The 19,768-nt window shown below is 39.2% G+C and overlaps 1 protein-coding gene across 4 annotated transcripts in view; it reads right to left on the bottom strand.

Annotated features, from left to right (window-relative positions):
* The window catches only part of COL9A1 (collagen type IX alpha 1 chain), a 207,954-nt gene that overhangs the window by 25,837 nt on the left and 162,349 nt on the right, over positions 1-19,768 (bottom strand). For all 4 annotated transcript variants that reach the window (XM_054492378.2, XM_054492376.2, XM_054492375.2 and 1 more), the window contains 12 exons: positions 19,661-19,714; positions 15,803-15,856; positions 14,384-14,437; positions 14,197-14,250; positions 14,010-14,063; positions 13,523-13,576; positions 12,433-12,477; positions 11,310-11,363; positions 11,169-11,222; positions 1,720-1,773; positions 1,027-1,098; positions 490-525 (listed from right to left, as the gene is read on the bottom strand). In XM_054492378.2, coding sequence (XP_054348353.2) covers positions 490-525; positions 1,027-1,098; positions 1,720-1,773; positions 11,169-11,222; positions 11,310-11,363; positions 12,433-12,477; positions 13,523-13,576; positions 14,010-14,063; positions 14,197-14,250; positions 14,384-14,437; positions 15,803-15,856; positions 19,661-19,714 — 639 coding nt within the window. The remainder of the gene's footprint in view (positions 1-489; positions 526-1,026; positions 1,099-1,719; positions 1,774-11,168; positions 11,223-11,309; positions 11,364-12,432; positions 12,478-13,522; positions 13,577-14,009; positions 14,064-14,196; positions 14,251-14,383; positions 14,438-15,802; positions 15,857-19,660; positions 19,715-19,768) is intronic.

The following is a 19,768-nucleotide window of genomic DNA, read 5'->3' on the forward strand; positions in this document are numbered from 1 at the left end:
GAAGGTGAGGCTGAGTTTCAGCTAGAATGAAGGATAAATGACCATATTCAACAGTTTTACAATTAGCCCTTGAAATAGAGATTTTACAGTAGGAAAAGGAACCCAGGGAAAGGACTGAGTCTAATTCATATAAACAGTTTATTTGCTGAGGTCTTGATCGAGAAAAACCTAAGACATTCTGATGTGGCTGTGGAAGACTCCATCAGACATGAATAAACCAATTCCGTGAACCAGAGACAGAGCCACGCTCTTCAAAGGAAAGACAGTGCGCAGTCCTGGAGCAGAGCCATCATTAGCTCCAGCTTGTTAAAATAGTAAACAATGCTGTGGACCAAACTCAACACCAGGTTTCACTCACTATGAACACATTGAGAAAAACTGTTAGCCTTCATGGTTTTATTAACACCCATAAACCAGCCATTCCCCCTTGCTTGTGAAATGGTGCATATCAAACATTGCATTTTATACCAATTAAATAATAGGACTGACCTGTTCACCCTTTGGACCCGGTTCACCGACGACACCCTGTAATAAATAAAATATAATACTTTTTCAGTATTTTCAACTGTTTATATAATTTCAAGTGAACCTTATTGGGTGGGTGGATAAGCACAAGTATGGATAATGTGATGGGAGAGGACGTTCCCACTCCTCACCACCCAACAAGAATCAGGACCAAAACATAAATTTCCACATTAGGTCACAATTTTCCACGAGGCTCTGGAACTTGGGGCATTCTCTGATCACATCCTCATAAAATCTGACTAGTAGAAATGTAAATTGAGGGCTAAGTAGAAAGTGTGATTACAACGGAAATTTTTACTTTTCTCAGCTTTTTTTCCCTTCTGTTATATTAATAGACTTTTTGCTTCTTAATCTCAACTCTGAGTAATTTAAAATACCTTTCTTGATAGCTGTTTATGATAAATTCTAGAAAATTCTCCACAGGGCCAAAAACAAGCTTTCTCAACATGGTAGAAATCACCCTTCCAAATAAAGAACCTTCTGGAGTGCTGGAGCTCTTACCCTGTCACCTTTCGTTCCAGGAAGTCCAGGGGGCCCAGGCAAGCCAGGGAGGCCAGGGCTACCCAGAGAACCCTGGAAAACAAACACAAAGTCCCCGGAGTTACTGTCACTGCAACACTGAAAGCACGGAAGGCAGAAGCAACCTTGGGTGTGTTGACTTGTGTCTAAAATAAACATGCTGTGGTTGGTTGAACTCTGCTTCTTGGGTCTGCCTCTCTTTCATATTCTCAGGAGAAGAGGGAGGGGCCAATGCTCTCGCAGCCTTCACTCCACCCTGAGGTCCTCAGTTCCCCTTGCACTCCTTGGCAACAGTGGGTTCTTTCAGTCAAGCCTCCGCCACCCCACTGCCTGCAATGGCGCTGCTGCTCCTCTCGCTATGTAAACAAGCACTGCACAGGAAGTTAAAAGCACCATTCACTCTGTTTTCTGCCGTTCCAAGAACAACCAGAGGCCAAATGCAGCACTTCACATTTCACCAGGTTTAAAAATGGATGCTACAAACCACACATTAAAATACCCTCTGAGGGTATCCTACCCATAATTTGAAATTTCTCCTTTACATTGTTCACATATTCACATAACAAGAGAAATCAAGTACAGGTAATTCAATTGTAAATTGTTTTCTCCTCTTACTTATTTTTAAAAATGTATGGTGTTTCGTAGAAGGCAAATAAACGAAACTTTTTTACTTACCGGTTTACCTGGTAGGCCTGGGGATCCCACTGGTCCTAATTCTCCTCTACTGCCCTATAAAAACACAAACATTGTCAACTGGATATTTTGCCAAAATTCAAATGCTTAGTTACTATGTAAATAAAATAACATCCTAGCTAGGTTTTTTTCCTTCAGCTAAAGGCGTAGGCCATCATACATAGTGCCTACAGCATCCTGTGTTCATCTTGCATTGAATGATTCGAATGCTGTTTACTGTGATTACAGACGTTTAGAAATGATAGCTATACATGTATATGAAATGGCAATTAGTCACTTTCAACATCTAATCACATCCTAACTTTTATTATGGTTATTTGCGTCCATGTTTTAAGCCCTCACTTAGATTATGTGTTCTTAAGGTATTGCTATATATTAATTTGGAATTCTGTACAGTGCCTAGAACACAGAATAAATTTTCAGGTCTACAGAACATTTCAAAGCAACATCTGGCAAATGATCTTAAACCTCAACAGAGTGAAAAAAGAAACACAGAATAGATATGTTTGCCTTTAAATTACTACTGCAGCTTCAAAAAGACACAGATGGTAAAAATTTGTAAAGTTTCTGAAGTAAAAATTTTTTTCTTCTACTCGTTTTTGTTCTAAACATATCTTAGAAGATTAAACAGACTTCAGAAAGTAGAACTTATAATGAAGATACACCAAAAATAATTTTATTTTGTGATCCCACTTCAATTTTTTATTTGAAACTCTAAGCTTTCAAATTTTTATTTGAAACGCTAAGCTTTTCTAATCTATTGAGAAAAAGAAACACATGAACTTTTCAAGTTTTTTCCCTGAGAACTTCATACAATTTTATGCAATCTGACAAAAGCTCATTTTATTTCTTAATTTTTTTTATGAGACGGAGTCTTTCTCTGTTGCCCAGGCTGGAGTGCGGTGGTGCGATCTCAGCTCACTGCAACCTCCATCTCCCAGGTTCAAGTGATTCTCCTGCCTCAGCCTCCTGAGTAGCTGGGAGTACAGGTGCATGCCACCACGCCTGGCTAATTTTTGTATTTTTAGTAGAGACCGGGTTTCGCCATATTGGCCAGGCTGGTCTTGAATTCCTGACCTCAAGTGATCCGCCCGCCTTGGCCTCCCAACCTGCTGGGATTACAGGTGTGAGCCACAGCGCCCGGCTAGCTCATTTTATTTCTAATGCATGTTCAACTAAGCTGAACACTGACATTATTGGATAAATAATCACATTTCCTGGAAGGTGCATATAAAAATGAAAGGAGTCCTTTAAGTTAATTTTTCTGTAAAATGACATGACAGCTCCATATTAATGTTTAATATTTGTAAATGCTTCTGATAAGATTATTCTGACTCGTGCTATTTATTCCTATTTAAGTTTAACAAAGTGTCAAGATCCATAAACCTTCTGAATTTTGAATTTCTCTAAAGGATTAAGAACTGTTTGCCAGTTTACAACAATCTGGCAATTAATATTAGCAATAATTTCATGGTAGTCATTTCATACGACTTATAGGTGATTTAAACTAAATGCTTTTAAACATTTTTCAACAACTTTATATAAACAACCTGTGTCTGGTATACGACTTTGGGATGATGCCTTGGTCCTTAACCTCATGAGCAGTTTGGAAGCCAGAGGCAGTGCCCCATGAGGGTGGATGCTGGGAGAATGTGAGTCTAGATGAAAACCAGCCCCTGTGATAGATTCCTCTATCCACCTATAAATATAAAAACTGGGTTCTACCCTATCTTTGCAACTTCAAAGTTCAAGACAGATTTTCCTCATTGTATCTTCTCTGTTGGCATTTTGAAATAATTTCTCAAGTGCATCATGAAATATCACTGGGCTCATGTGACTTTAATTCACAGAACAATTAATAGTAATTGGTGGGGAAAAGTTAATATCAGAAGGGGAAATCTCAGTTCTTGGCACATTCTCAAGTATTCATTTCTAAATAAATGAACCATTATGCTATCTTATCCAAAATAAAGATGATTATTGTACATTTTTTCTCTTCCATAAACCAAAGGGCTAAATTAAAATAAGAGATTGTATAATCTTTGATTTATTTGGGGGAGGATTAATTATCTTCCCAGCGAATAACAAAGATTTTCTCTGCTGGACTCTTATTTTCTCTGTCTTTTCTAAGATCTTATTACAGTTTATAAGTGCTTTCCAACCAGAGGTAGACCCTTGGTAATATATATGAATGAACAGCTCAGAGACCAACATACACAGCCTGCTCTGCTGAACTTGTGTACCCATGAGTCCAGCATATGTAGAATGGAGAGAAGGATCAGTAAAATTGTGAGCATTTACTCCCCTGTTACTGCACAAATGGACAGCCTGTGGTTCCTCATTTTTATTTCACTTCCATCCTATAAATCCTTGGCCATTCTAAATGCAGGTAATTTTACAGAAATCACCTCACTGTGAAAAACAGTAATGTTTATTTTCCCAAGAGTGACCAAACAGTTACAAACAAGGTGTTGGGGCAAGATTTTCTGATGGCTATTCATGTGATTTCTTTGTCTTCTAAGAACATGCATACTGTTGCTCTAAGTTCTGGAATTTCATCGACTAAGCTAAGATGAACATAAATAATCAAGATATAAACAGTTATCTCTGAAAACAGACTAAACACATTCCTCAGGGAGTAATTAAGCATGTGGGAATTATTTATATCCTACTGCCGAAGGTCATCGCCAAGGTCTGATTGTAAAAATTCAAAAAATTGCAACCTCAGGCGTAAATGGGTTACCCATGGCACTGGTAACCACAAGTGTGCTAAATAAATGCTAAAACTCTTAGTCTTCAACAGCCATGGTGATAACTATATTCTCAGATATGGGCAAGAGAGGGTGGTAGGAAAAGGCTGTTCTTCCCAGTTGCTAATATTTATAAACCCCGTGACAACAAGAGTTCCAACTTATAATAAAGGAATCAAAAGAAACTGGAATAAAGGCAAAAATCCTGCCATTAAAAATGATGAATTGGCCGGGCGTGGTGGCTTACACTTGTAATCCCAGCACTTTGGGAGGCCAAGGTGGGCGGATCACTTGAGATCAGGAGTTCGAGACCAGCCTCACCAACATGGTGAAACCCCGTCTCTACTAAACATACAAAAATTAGCTTGGCGTGATGGCAGGTGCCTGTAATCCCAGCTACTCAAGAGGCTGAGGCAGGAGAATCACTTGGACCTGGGAGGTGGAGGTTGCAGTGACCCAAGATCACGCCACTGCACCCCAGCCTAGGCAACAAAGTTAGACTCCATCTCAAAAACCAAAAATAATGATGAATCATAACCAAAGGCTGTACATTTCTCTTGGATGCTCTGTGCTGCCACATACATCCCCAACAAATTGAGACACATCTGCCAACTCATCTCTTTTTAAGAAGCCAATCAGGGCTGGGCGCAGGGGCTCATGCCTTATAATCCCAGCACTTTAAGAGGCTGATGCGAACGGATTACCTGAGGTCAGGAGTTTGGGACCAGCCTGGCCAACATGGTCAAACCCCTGTCTCTACAAAAATTAGCTAGGCATCATGGCGGGAGCCTGTAATCCCAACTACTCGGGAGGCTGAGGGGGAAAAATTTCTTGAAACCGGGAGGTAGAGGTTGCAGTGACCCGAGATTGCATCACTGCATTCCAGCCTGGGCAACAGAGTGTGACTTCATCTCAAAGAAACAAACAAAAAAAAAGAAGAAGAAGACAAAGAAGAAGCAGCCGCCAATCAGGGCTTTGAAAAAGATGCAGACCTTCTATCACTGATTCCCAGTGATAGCTATGCATCAGAATCCCCTGAGTTCTTTAGAAATATATTGCACTAGATGTCCTCTCCCCAACCCCATCTCTCCATTCCTTATCTTTATTTAGCCCCTTGCCCTCTGATTCTAATTCTGCAGGTCTGGGGTAAGATCCAGGAATCTGTATGCATTTACGTTGTATTTGTTTGTCTTTACCAGCTTTCTCAGACTTTTGTTAAATGCCCACCACCAAAGTTCCATAAATTTTAAATAATTTGCTAGATATGTCTTGTAACATCAGCATTTAGCAAGCAAACTTCAATTGAAAATCATCCTGTGGAGCTATGATTTGAGCTACTGAGGCATATGCGAGGGTGGAAATGAAGACATGGACATTGAGCCCAGTGGCCTGGTCTGAAGCTGATTTTGCCATGCATCTGGTAACTTCAGGCAAGCAACTTAACCTCTCCGTGCCTGTTTCCTCATCTATAAAGTGGGAATAAAAATAGTACTTATCTCTTAGGGCTTTTTTGAGGATTGAATAAGTTAGAAGACATAAATCACTTAGAACTATGCTTGTCTCATAGTAAGCATAGTAGAAGTGTTAGTTATATTGATCTGAGGTAATTACTAAAGAAATCGGCCAAAAAATTTTTAACCAAATGTTTAATTAAATGTTGTTTGCCTTTCAAATCCCCCAAGTCTGTTTAAAAGCACAAGTTGTGCTTGGAAAAAATTAAGTCTTTAGTTTTCATGTTTCCAGTTTCTGTCAACACCACTGATCATCAAGCAGGCACCTTCTTTATAAACAAGTACTGGGTGTTATTTTGTAAAAATTATTTCCATAAATACATACAGCTAAATAATTCAAGTTGGAGGTTTTCCTTTTAAAATGGAACTGTTAGACTTTTAAAAGATCACAGAAAATAACAGATTTAACTTAATTATACTTATACTGCCAAAATTATTTTCCCAATAAATGGATTTTATTCCGTCATGCTCTAGCTTGTAATGGCTGTTGTCTTTGTCCAACTACCCAAAATGCTAACTAACTGAAAAACGAACACTATCCTCAGTACCTTTCCAATTCAGAAGTTGGAAATTATAAATCACTATACTTAGTCTGTACTATATATTAAGTGCCTCTCTCTGGCAAAAAGAATGCTGATTAACCTAGGAGATCAATTATGATTTCTATAGATTGCTGCTTTTATAAACCCATTTTCATGTTAACATTGAAAGGTCATATTAGTCCTACTACAATGATAGCATTTAGATTTGTCACGAAGATATTTTTAAAATCTATTCAATTTTACATTATATAGTTTGCACATTTCTCTTGTGTATGTTTACATATGCCCTCATACAGAAGCAGAAAAAAAAAATCTGTCCAAACTCTAACCATCACACACATCAGCTTCACAAATTATTGACGGAGGAAACATGCCAGTGCCTAGATGGAGTGGGAGGGTGGCTTAGATCATTCACAGTACAACATTTGTGGACCTCTGTCATTGAGGCTGTTGGTATTGGAGGGGTGGTAAAGGACTACACGAGAAAGTAGACAGGCTTCTGTACACAAGGAACGTATCATCTTCAGAAAACTGAGGTCGATCAGCATGAAACTCATCCCAGTCAGAGCCGTGAGAGCGGAATGAACACAACCCACTCAGCAAAAGCCCTGGCGAGTTCTCAGAAGCCAGGAAGACGGAAATGGACCAAGAGGTACCACATGGTAGGACCAAATGAAAAGCCCAGGTCATGTGCCTGTGCAAAACCAGGAGCCGCCCAGTCTGGGTGAAAACCAAGGGGAGGGCCATAGAGAAATTCAGAAGCATGGCCTACATCGTAAAGGCAGGCGCCCATATGAAATCTCTGGAGGCACCAAAATGAACAGACAATATTTTTGCAGTAGTATTGGCAAACATTAAAGGAAATACCACTTAATTTCAAATACATGCTTCTAGGACACATTAGAAATGTGTGTCCATGTCTTCATCTCCAACCCGCATGCCTCAGTAGCTCATTTCTTCTTCTCAGCTTGTTTTAGATTTGCAGGAAAAACTGATCAAAAGTGTGAGGCATTGTTAAAAATGTATGAACTTATCTACAAAACTGAATTTAATGATGTAAAGTGAAAGAACAAATGTGTCTTTCAGTAAGTGGATTTGGTGTTAAAACTCTGCTCCAGAACTATAATATTTATAACCTATCATGACATTTTTCAGAAAATTTTATAGCAGGTGAGAAGTCAGTTATTACCAACAAAAACAGCATGGCAGGATTTATTACGCCTCCGATTCAACTCGTTTCAAGAAATATTGATTGAGTGCTACTTTATGGCAAGCCCTGAGGAAAGCGAGGTGGGAAACACAGCGGTGAAAAAGACATGACTGCCACCTTCTGCAGTTACCACGGCATGGGGTACAAAGGAGACAAGAGTTCAGAATAAGGAAAGATCACTTCTGTCTGGGGGACAGGGCATAACTGAAACGTTTTCATGATGCAATTAACATTCCAATTACATCTGAGACGGCTTATGGAATGTTGAGCCAGAGAAATGAAGAAAAGAGCCATTTAAATGCAGGGTCTGGTCTACAGGAAAGAGGTACGGAGAGTATTTGAGAATTAGCATGGAGTCCAATCTGACTTGAACACAAGATCTGAGTAAAGCCGAAATGAGAAGTAAAACGGGGAGGTTAATGGACAGTTTAAGATTTTAGACTTTCTCTTACTGTCCGTAGAAATCCATTGAAGATTTTTTAATGGGGAGAAGTGAGTATGGATGCTGTTCTTTGGAAATACCAATACAGTAGTGTGTGCAGACTCAGGGAACTATCATTCCCCGGGGCCTTTGGAATTGTGTTTGGCATTTTTGTTTGTCCCAGTGACTGTGGAGACACTACTGATGTTCTTGCAGGACAGAGGTCATGGATGTGAGACACGCTGCCATGTGCAAGAGTTCTGGAAAACAAAGAACTAGCCCAGCTCAAGTTGTACCAATACCCTTTTGGGAGACACTGGCAGAGAAAGGAAAGACTGCAGCCAGTGAGACAATTGCAGTGATCCAAGCAGTAGGTAATGACCTGAGCCAGGGCGATAGTAGTGGGAATGGAAATGAAGAGTCAAATATAAGAGATCTTGAAAAGAGGACGGAACCAACAGGTCCTATTTGTGATAGGAAATGTGATGGAGGAAAATGCTGAGGTTTTGAGCCTCAGGGACAGGAGCAATGGCAAGAATTTGGACTCTTACAGAAATTCAAAAACCAAAAATCTAAAACTCAGATCCAAAACCCTGCATCAGCATAGCCTCCTATGATTTGCCTCTCCTCACATAGGAGAATCAACCCCCTATCCCATCTTCTCCTGAGGTGCTGCCTCTGGTTCTTCATTGCTTTATGCAGCCCACGGCACTTAACTGGTGACTGGCCAAGCAGCTCTCCCTACTCCATGTCATGTTTTGTATTCATGCATGGTTCTGGCCCACAACAAGTGCTCAGTCAATGTTCCTTTAAATACATGGAGCTTTCTGCTCTTTAAAGTGACTAATAGAGCCGGGCGAGGTGGCTCACACCTGTAATCCCAGCACTTTGGGAGGCCAAAAAGGGTGAATCACCTGAGCTCAGGAGATTGAAACCAGCCTGGGCAACACGGCAAAACCCTGTCTCTATAAAAAATACAACAATTAACTGGACATGGTGGTGTGCACCTGTAGTTCCAGCTATTCTGGAGGCTAAGGTGGGAGGATCACTTGAACCCAGGAGGTGGATATTGCAGTGAGCCAAGATTGTACCACTGCACTCCAGCCTGGGCAGCAGAGTGAGACTCTGTTTAAAATAAAATAAAATAAGATGAATAAGAGATGTAATAGTAAACACTCGCAAAGCTCTAATGGCCCAACACTGCTCAATCTTCCTGGGCTAGTCATATAGCATCTTCATTGTTTTAGAAATGTGATCTGGCTATAATGTCATTGCTTCGACAGTTAATTTATGGAAAGTATTTTAATTAGAAATTCACAAGCTTCAAGCAAAAGAAAAGAATAAAATAAGCACAGAGCAAGTGAGTGAGGGGCATGACGAGCTGGTTGTTTTGGCTGCAGAAACCTCAGGAAACCACCTGGTGGAAGTCGGCTGACAAATATCTGTGAGAAGTGGAGAAATTCCATTCTCATGCCACAAGACACCTGGAATACTTCGCTTTTCTCAAGTATAAAAATCTTCATTCAACATGCCCAAGAAATGCTTCAAAAAAAGTAATAATGATATTTGGAAATGTTTCTGTGTTCTAACTTGGAGTTCTTTTGGCTATTCAGCAGCCTTTGAAAATAACTGAAACTGAAGGCCAGAGAGAATGTTTTAAAGTCAAATTTAAGTGTATAATATTTAATTTCCTAATCAATTTCTCTCTAGGGTTAAACTGTGTATAGTGAGAAAATGGTCATTGCTATGGCTGCTATAAAATAGACAAGTTTACAAACTCACACTAAGAGAAGTCTGGTGGTTTCTCCGAAGCAGAGCTACCCTATGACCCAGCAATTCCACTCTTAGGTAGGCACGCAAGAAAAATTAAAACACATGTCCACACAAAAACCTGTATATGAATGTTCATAGCAGCACTTTTCATAATGGCCAAAAAATTGAAACAATTCAAATGTCTAACACCCAATGCATGGATCAATAAAATGTGATATATCTACATAATTAATCCCTACAATTAAATATTATTCAAGAATAAAAAGGAATGAAGTACTGATACATGCTACAGCATAGATAAACCTTGAAACATTATGCTAAGTGACAGAAGCCAATCATTAGGAAAAAAAATAAAATACAGCCGGGCATGGTAGCTCATGTCTGTAATCCCAACATTTTGGGAAGCTGAGGCAGAAGGATCGCTTGAAGCCAGGAGTTCAAGACCAGCCTAGTCAACATAGCAAGACCCCATCTCTACAAAAAAAATTAAAAGTTAGCCAGGCGTGGTGGTGCACCCCTTCAGTCCCAGCCACTCGGGAGGCTTAGGCAGGAGGACTGCATGAGCCCAGGAGTTCAAGGTTGCTGTGAGCTACGATTGTGCCACTGCACCCCAACCTGGGTGACTGAGACAGACCATATCTCTTAAAAAGTTAATTAACTACTTGTTTTTTAAAAAACAAAAAGCTCTCATATTGTATGATTCCATTTACATGAAACTTCCAGAATTGGCAAATCTATAGAGACATAAAGTGGATTAGTGGTTGTCTAAAACTGAAGGAATTAAAAGGAAATGATGGATGACTACAGGTGGGAGGTGGGTATAAGATTCTTTTTTTAGGTGATGGAAATATTCTAAACTTGATTGGGGTGATGGTTGCACAATTCCATCAATATGCTAAAAATCAATAAAGATAGGTGAATTATGTAGTATGTGAATTGTATCTCAACGTTGGGTCTTTTTAAATCACACTAAAATATTTCCTTAAACATGAGGTGAGGGCAGAAAGGGTCACCATGGTTTTTGAAGCACTTTATTTTTGTTTGCATTTTCTGAAAAGGCATGCTGTGCATCTAAATAGCATTTTGTCTCCTTGTGTGTCTTGGACTAGCATGGGTTCAAACATCAGATAGCATTCATGGATGGATGGATGAATGGATGAATGGAAGAACATCCAACAAAGTCCTGAGAAGGTGCTTTAGGAAAGAACAGCAAGGAATACTCACAGGAAGCCCCCGGGGTCCTCGGGGTCCCACCTCTCCTGGAGGCCCCTGTTGGCCCTGTTATGAGGAAGGAAGGTAGAAAAAAGTTAACACCTACTGATTACAACAGGTTAGAACTTCAGGAGAGGTAAAATGGTGTCTTACCGGTTTGCCTGAATTTCCCATCTGACCAGGCTTCCCTGGAGCACCAGTGCTACCCTAAGGGTAAAATGCAACATTCAAAGTAACTCATGCTGAAGTAAGCATAATCATCAATCTGCCTTACCCAGACTGGGATCTCTTACATTTGAATGGCATTAATTCCCTGCTTTCACACTGAGAATCTGGGAATGTGCAGAATCTCTTTCTTGTTAGATACATCGAAATTCTTTAGATTCAAGATATTGTCTGTGAGTCTAAGAAATATATTAAAGGTCAAATGTCAAACAATGAGGGGTTTTAGCCTTCAGTTAAGGGGATCCTCTTCAATTAGAGGATTTTTCTTTCTTCACAATATTAATAATATATGTCTTTCCTTTACCATTTCCACCTCCAATATAATTATTTGAGTATTTCTACCTCACATTAAACTATCGAAAGTATTAAGAATCCAACCAACACGGGGAAATAGGATGTGCTGCTGAGAAAGCCCCGTCAGCAAGCTCTCGGGAAAGCACATGTCTGGAGACGCCCTCTCCACCATCAATCTCATGTGCAGCTCAAGACGCTGCAGACCACTGTGATTGGAGAGCTGCAGCTTGGTACTCTAATAGCCACCAATCTCTATGTTATTCACCTTTTATCCCTTTTCTTCTCAACCAAAGCCATATTTTATCCCTTAACATTTTTTTCCACCTATTGTTTTTAACCACTTACATTTTTGTTTTATGTAGAATATAAGCAGTGGTCGATCAGTGTGTGAAAAAAAAATGCCTAATATCTTTTTAGTTTAGCTGAATCATCCTAATAATAGTCTCTGACATAAGTTCTGTGGCTTAATAATATCTTCCTTATTTTAGTAGTAAGGAACAATAAAATTTTCTGTTTTATACTGGCAAAGGATGACATTTTCATTAAGGAAATCTAATTAGCAGTATTTTGTCAAAGTATGCTTTCTATAGCTAGGAAAAAGATTAGTATTTGAAGCCTTAACACATTTACTTTTTTATTTCTCCCTAGGGCCAAATATAAAATAAAACACACGCTGAAAATATTAAAAATTACAAATATGTTAGTAAATAATAAAGAAATTAAGAAAAATATGAACTTAAATTTTAAAATATTTTACCTTTTCACCAGCAACACCCTTTGCACCAGGAATTCCAGGTACACCCTAAAAGAATACATACACAATCCGAGTTTAATCACCTCCTCTGAGAATCCATGAGATGCCAAGCCCACTGCACACTGCAGGGAGGCTGAAGGAATCATGGTAACCTCAAAGCTTTAATGTGAGGAAGATGCTTCCTAGTTCCCAAACTCTGCACAGTCATTTATAGAATGATCCACAGTTTAGAGGGTATGACTTTACTATATCTGGCTTGTTAAAGCTAAGTACCCTTAAAGCAAATCTTGTCTTTAAACTAAAGTTACTTTTCAAAGACAAACTTCCCAAATTAGAATCCAGTACCATTTTCAGATCAAGAGGAGCTCTACTAGGCAGGACAGAGACTACAGGGATGTGACATGGTTTCATGTACAGAGTAATAAAATGAAAACCTCTCAAAAATGCTGAGCTTTATAGTAGAAAAGGAAATGGTAGGAGGATGCTGGATCTGACTCAGGTTTGATATTATTGGGAGTGCTAATATTATCTGATTATTTAAAAGATTGGGGGCCAGGCTTTGATATTACCAAGTATTCTTTATTAATTAGAAAGATTTGCCTCCAAAAGAGCCAAGAATACACGTGGTACAATCCACATGAACTTCCAGACACATTAATGCAGGCAAACACCAATTTGAATGATTAAAAATAGTACATAATCCAAGGGGTCACCTGAGCATACTCTCAGAACTCTTGTTGCTTAACCCTACTAACAAGAACTTTAGAACCGGTTTAAAGTGGAATGAAATATATCACACTGGCCTACAGCTTAGGGTTAGTTAAAAAATATGTAAAAAAAGACTGAGTAAACTAAAGAGAGAAAAGGAATCCAAAACATAAAATTAAAGCCTATTATTTACAGTTATTACACAAATAGCTATACAGAGAAAAAGTATAAAATATAAAATACAAATGTAAATTGTAAAAATGTAAAAGTAAAACATCATATCTTCCCCAGAACTTATCAAATTAGGTAGCATGTCTCTCCCCAAAATGTATATCTTTAAAACATGTATATAAACCAATTAACATGTAAAGAATCAAATACTTACTGGTAACCCCTGCAATCCTGCATCACCAGGAGGCCCAGGTTTTCCTGGTTCACCCTGAAAAAAAAACTTTTATCACATGATTGAACCTGTATGAGCTGCTGTATTTCTTGTAAGAAACGGAGGAGCACAGACGTTTTAAGTAAAAGGATTGTCCCAACAGCTGACTTTACATGCACTTTTATAAAGTGACTTAATTTAGGGTGGGGGAGTAGGGTGGGAAATAGGACATAATTCAACCAAAATGCACAGTCTCTCTCAACCTACTTTCATCAAAAGGGCAATTTTACTGAGTTCCTGAAACCAAGCAAATAATTATACTATTCTAATAAGTATTTCATATTTGACACTTGATTCAAAAATTAAAGGAAGGGAAAAAGCCAAAGCTAGTTAAATAAATCTTTTGGTGATTTAGTAATGGAAATGCCACACTCAGTTGGCCAGGGCAGAGACAGTCCCACTCACTCTTGGACTAAATTACACAGCCTACCTTTGTTCCAGGCATTCCAGGGATCCCATCACGGCCATCCACACCTGGCAAACCCTAAACACACACAAAGAAACATACTGTCTGTAACACACAGTCACATTCTTTTTCCCTTCATTATTTTCTAAAGTTTTATTGCAAGTCAATGATCACTGAAAAATGTGCTTGATGACTACAGCTCAGGACATACCGTGTCTCCTTTGGGCCCAGGGAGACCAGGAATTCCTCTAGCACCTTCAGCGCCCTGCAGGGAGGAAGAGAAAGAATAGACAAGACATGTTCAGTTAACATAATACTTAGACTTGTCAAAGAGATCAGCATAATCAGCAGATGACACTGAAAAGCAGGAGGCTTGGAGTGACTGAATTTAAACTCACTCTATCTCCTTTGGGACCTGCTTCTCCTGGAGGTCCTCGCTGTCCTTGATCACCCTGTATGAAAATAAAATTTTGTTAATACAAGCAAAAGTTACTTATTAATCAACTTTTAAAAATTAGAAAGTACCATCCACGTCACCCAACTATTAGTCTTCCACCACAATGGCTTTGCTCTATCAAGGAAGCCTAGATGAAGAAGTCTTTTTTATAAAAATGGCATTGTCTTAAAAATGGATATTGCCATAGAGATAACTGAGACTTGATGGTCTTTTGTTCTCCCCTTAAATGCACTATGCCTCTGTGTTCTTGTGTGTAACATATAATGGATCCATGCAGTGAATTTTGACATCAGTAACTGCATGTACATATCAGCTAACTTCATGACTGTTGTAAAGGTTTGAGGTTTGGATTAGTTGCCAATCTTTCCCTCATATTATTTAATCCTCCAGTCAATATTAGTGATTTCTGTCGAAGTGATCTAGCTAATGTTGATATATGCTACAGGTGGTAATAGATAAGAGGCTGTGTCTTCCTAAAATACAGCTTTTGTTGAGTTGCTTAATTCTAAAACCTCAAATGGCTCCCTATTGCTACTGGATCTGTTCAAATGACTCAGGTTGGCATTAAACATTCTCCATGATGTATCTCTACCTTATCCTTCCAATCTCATCTTTTCAACCAAACTTTCCACTCCAGGCAGTGACAGCCCCTATGACAGCACACATACCCCATCACCACCAACAGTGCCACCCCTGTACTTTGCTGTCTTTCCTGCCCATAGGCTTTCAAACCAACCTCCCCTCAGGTCCTCTTACATAGATTACATCTATCCTGTGCTTTAGCATTTGATCTTGTATAGTTTATCATTGAGTTACTTTCTGTCTTTCCCATTGGAACACAGGACTTTGACAGTTGGAAATTCTATGTTTCCTATATCTTTTCTACTTTTTATGTGGCATATTCAATTATCAATGGATGGCTTTTTTGTCTATTTCCCTCCCAAAAACAGGCTCGAGGAAACCTAAAATAATGACACATGGACATATGGCAATCAAAATGTGGAATAATGAAGTCAGAAACCATAGAAAACGAAAAATATCAAATGGACAAGATACTAGAAACGAGATAGTTACTGAGACTCAAGGCGTCCTGATAACCAAAGAAAAGGAAAACACACAAACATAAATACTTAATAATTTGGCTTAATCTATGAAGAAAAAAAATCATATCAAGTCAGAAGAACATTTCTATGTACCCGAGAAAGATACCTGTCTTAATTAAATTTAAATTTAAACATATATATATAAATTGTCCATTTTTCCACTTCAGTTATTCACATGTAAGCAATACTGCACACACATGCATACAGAGCAAAAACAAAAATCTATCATTGGGTTTTGTGGAAGGAAAATCACTTACAGGTGCACCAGGAAGACCCTGAGGCCCAGGTTCACCATCTAAGCCCCGAGCACCCTGCAAAAAAACAAGACAATGGAATAAAACTGAGATCAGTCATGTATGTTAAAGGAAGCATCCATCTTTCTAAAGAAATTTAATAGCCAGATGAAAAGGAGGTTTTGTGCCTGTAATACACACAGTGATCCCTGAGGAGTAATTACTCAGGCACCTCAGGTAAACTTGTTGACATCTACTCAGCATACCAATTGTACTTAAATACAATCTCTGATGCCACTCTGTATTTTTTTTTTTTTTTAGACAGAGTTTCGCTCTTGTTGCCCAGGCTGGAGTGCAGTAGCGCCATCTTGGCTCACTGCAACCTACGCCTCCTGGGTTCAAGCAGTTCTCCTGCTTCAGCCTCCTAAGTAGCTGGGACTACAGGCGCATGCCATCACGCCCAGCTCATTTTTGTATTTTTAGTAGAGACGGGATTTCACCATGTTGGCCAGGATGGTCTCAATCTCTTGACCTCATGATCCGCCCACCTTGGCCTCCCAAAGTGCTGAGATTACAGGCATGAGCCACTGCACCCAGCCCACTCTGTATGTTTTCAGTTAACACTGCACCCATCCTCAGTTGCTGACATGAGCTAAAAACACAGGTGCTTATTAATAGATTGGTAAATCTATTAGAAGAAGTTTGGTAGCCACTCTCCAGGGTTCTTAACATTTCTATAGAAATTAATTAACCACCAGGTGGGGGGATCACATGAGACCAGGAGTTCCAGACAGCCTGGCCAACATGGCGAAACCCAGTCTCTACAAAAATACAAAAATTAGCCAGGTCTGTTGGCACATGCCTGTAATCCCAGCTACTCAGGAGGCTAAAGCAAGAGAATCACTTGGACCCGAGAGGAGGAGATTGCATTGAGTGGAGAGAGCACCACTGCACTCCAGCCTGGGCGACAGAGTGAGATCCTGTCTCAAAAACACACACAAAAAATTTATTAACGATGAAGGCCATGGAGCCACTCTAAGAACAGCTGCTATACTCTGTTGCTGCCACAACTGTGAGAAGGATTTCTGGGACTCTGGATCTCCCATCAAGATCTGGAATAAGAAGTCCAGCCACATGATTCAGAAGAATGAATTACTAGAAGGACCTGAGTATACCCTCTTCCATCCTGGACAGATATTACGTTCAATTTATATAAAGTAACCAACCTATTTTCTCAAGAACAGATCCACTCTACCAAGTGATGACATAAGAATGACTCAGAGCTTTATAAATCTAATTATCTTGAAATAATCTCTGATGTGGCTAACATATTGTACACTATCACCTCTTTATTTTCATCATGAGAATCAAAATGTGATATTAAGATCTTAAAAAGTGTTTTTAGTGCTCTCTACATATGCTATCTGACAAAATATAACCCCTGTCTTTGTTTTTCTTATCTACTAAGTGAATAAAAAGGCATAATGAGGCAGCCTTCTAATGAACCTGGTTGAGATGAGAAGATGATAAAATAAATGAAAAACAATCAAGAGTACTGGATAGATGTCAGACCAAGAAATCAAGTGTCAAATTTGAATCAAGTGTCAAATCAAGAAAACCAGGTGGACAGCATGTATAGTAAGAATTAAAAATTAGAAAATCCATGATAGAAGGTTCAGACATAGGTAGAATCAAAGAAAGAACTCAACTGAAGCAGAGGTACCAGAGAGCCCTGAAATTCTTTGATCCCTAAAAAGTAGGACAGAGCAAAAAACATTCTACATTCACCAGAGAAGAAGAGATTTTGAAGACCTGAAAAAGAACTTGAATTTATCATTCACCTTGCATTACAGGAGCAGAACCCAGCCTTTGCATTACAGAAATGGCTTTGATGCACTCTCTCTCTCTCTTATTGCTGTTCAGCATGAGCTTAGACCCAAACTGCTGTTACTAGGTAACCACTCCATGGGTCTGAGTTCACAAGAAGAGCTTTTTTTCTCTTTCTTTTTTAAAGCAATTTGACAGAACTTAGAAGAAATGAGAAGTTTTGAAAAATACCAAATAGAAAAATATCTCAAATGAAGACAATATCAAGAACAGTAATTGGTTTCAAAGTGAGGGGTCACATATTCTAGGAGATGATTTAAATCTAGAAAAAAATGAAGGTATCAGCAGCTTGAAAATAAATGGGATTATCTGATAAAAGAAAAGAAATACACTGAATGTTACTTAAGGTGACATAAATATAGAAATATGAATGCGTCTAATATGTTTAACAAATACAAAGTTTTCAGAAAAGAAATATTGATTGAAAAGATGGATAAGGAAAGCAGGCAGAATGAAAATACCTAGAAGTGACAAAGAGCCTGGAAAAAAAACATTAAATTGACAAAAAAAATTGATAAATAAGCTTCATCCTTCACTCACCAAGCTGTGCATCTCTTTTTTAAAAAGAAAAATTTAATTTCATTTATTGAGCATGTACAATGTACAACGTATTGTTAATTAACTGTTAATAAAACGCTCTTTGCTGCTGGGGGAACTGACACCAATTAGCCATAGAAGTTATAAAGAGAATGAGGTCAGGGTCAGAAGTGACGGTGGGCAAAGATGCCTTTTGTATTTTCTGAAACCTATAAATTAACTTTCCTAACATCCAAGAAGTGGTAACCATTTTCTTAAAATCTGATAGAGAGGCTAAACACACCCCTACACATACGCCAAGGAAAACACTTCTGAACACATCATGATGATGCTGTGATGATAATCACTCAGCTAAACATAGCCTGTCCTTCATCCTCCACCAACGGCAACACCTCATCCTTCCAGGCTCCACATCCTTCTAATGCCACCTCCTTCATGGGCCCTCTCAGTTTCTCTATCAAGATTAGCCCTGCTTCCGCTGCACTCCATCATACCACTGGCCCTCAGATTCATGTCTCTTTTGCTTGCATTGTAGTTAACTATCTACTTATTTGTCTTGCCCAATAAATAACTGACTTGATAAAGGTCTTATTCCCTTGGAATCTCCCCAGCAGCTTGCGGAGTGCCTTGGTATGGAAGTGCTGGGCGAATCTGGTTTCTGAGACTGGGCTAAGGGCAGGCTAGTGTCCTCCAGCCATAAGTGTATAACCCATGCTAAGGGCAGGGCTCATGGATCAGCTTGCAGGTGGGTCACTGGAGGCTCCAGTGTCTTTGGGGATGTCCTGCCTTGGCTTACCTCTCCTTTTCCATCCTCCCTGTCTTTGCCTTGCCTGACCAGAAGCACTCCAGGCACTGTGCCAGTGTTATCAAAGCTAACCGCTGATCACGACAATAAGTTAAAATGTAACAACCTTGTTTACTCCGATTTACTCAATATAATTTAAAATAAATTAATACATGGCAAATATCATGCATACTGCTCATTCCTATTATCTGTGCTTACAACAGAATTGTGAAAACCTAATCACACATCTACAAAGTATCATAAAATGTCATGTTGTTAGTCTGGGCGTGGTGGCTCACACCTGTAATCCCAGCACTTTGGGAGGCTGAGCCAGGCGGATTACCTGAGGTCAGGAGTTCAGGACCTGCCTGGCCAACATGGTGAAACCCTGTCTCTACTAAAAAATAAAAAAATTAGCCGGGCGTGGTGGCAGGAGCCTGTAATCCCAGCTGCTCTACTCGTGAGGCTGAGACAGGAGAATCTCTTGAACCCAGGAGGCAGAGGTTGCAGTGAGCCAAGATTGCGCCATTGCACTCCAGCCTGGGCAATAAGAGTGAAACTCCATCTCAAAAAAAAAAAAAAAAGTTGTTGAAGATAAAAAGTTATGTTTAAATAGCCAAAATTGTAAATATTTAACACATTTTGATATTATATTATTGTCATCACCATCTTACTTTTTCCCCTTTGTCCCCAACTATGCCAGTGATGCCTCGCAAACCCTGGGCTCCCTGGAAATGTAAAAAAGAGAAGTGAATTATTTTAGTTGAAGCAAAGATCTTTTA

Source organism: Pongo pygmaeus, chromosome 5 (assembly GCF_028885625.2).
Source record: "Pongo pygmaeus isolate AG05252 chromosome 5, NHGRI_mPonPyg2-v2.0_pri, whole genome shotgun sequence".
Lineage (NCBI taxonomy): Eukaryota > Metazoa > Chordata > Mammalia > Primates > Hominidae > Pongo > Pongo pygmaeus.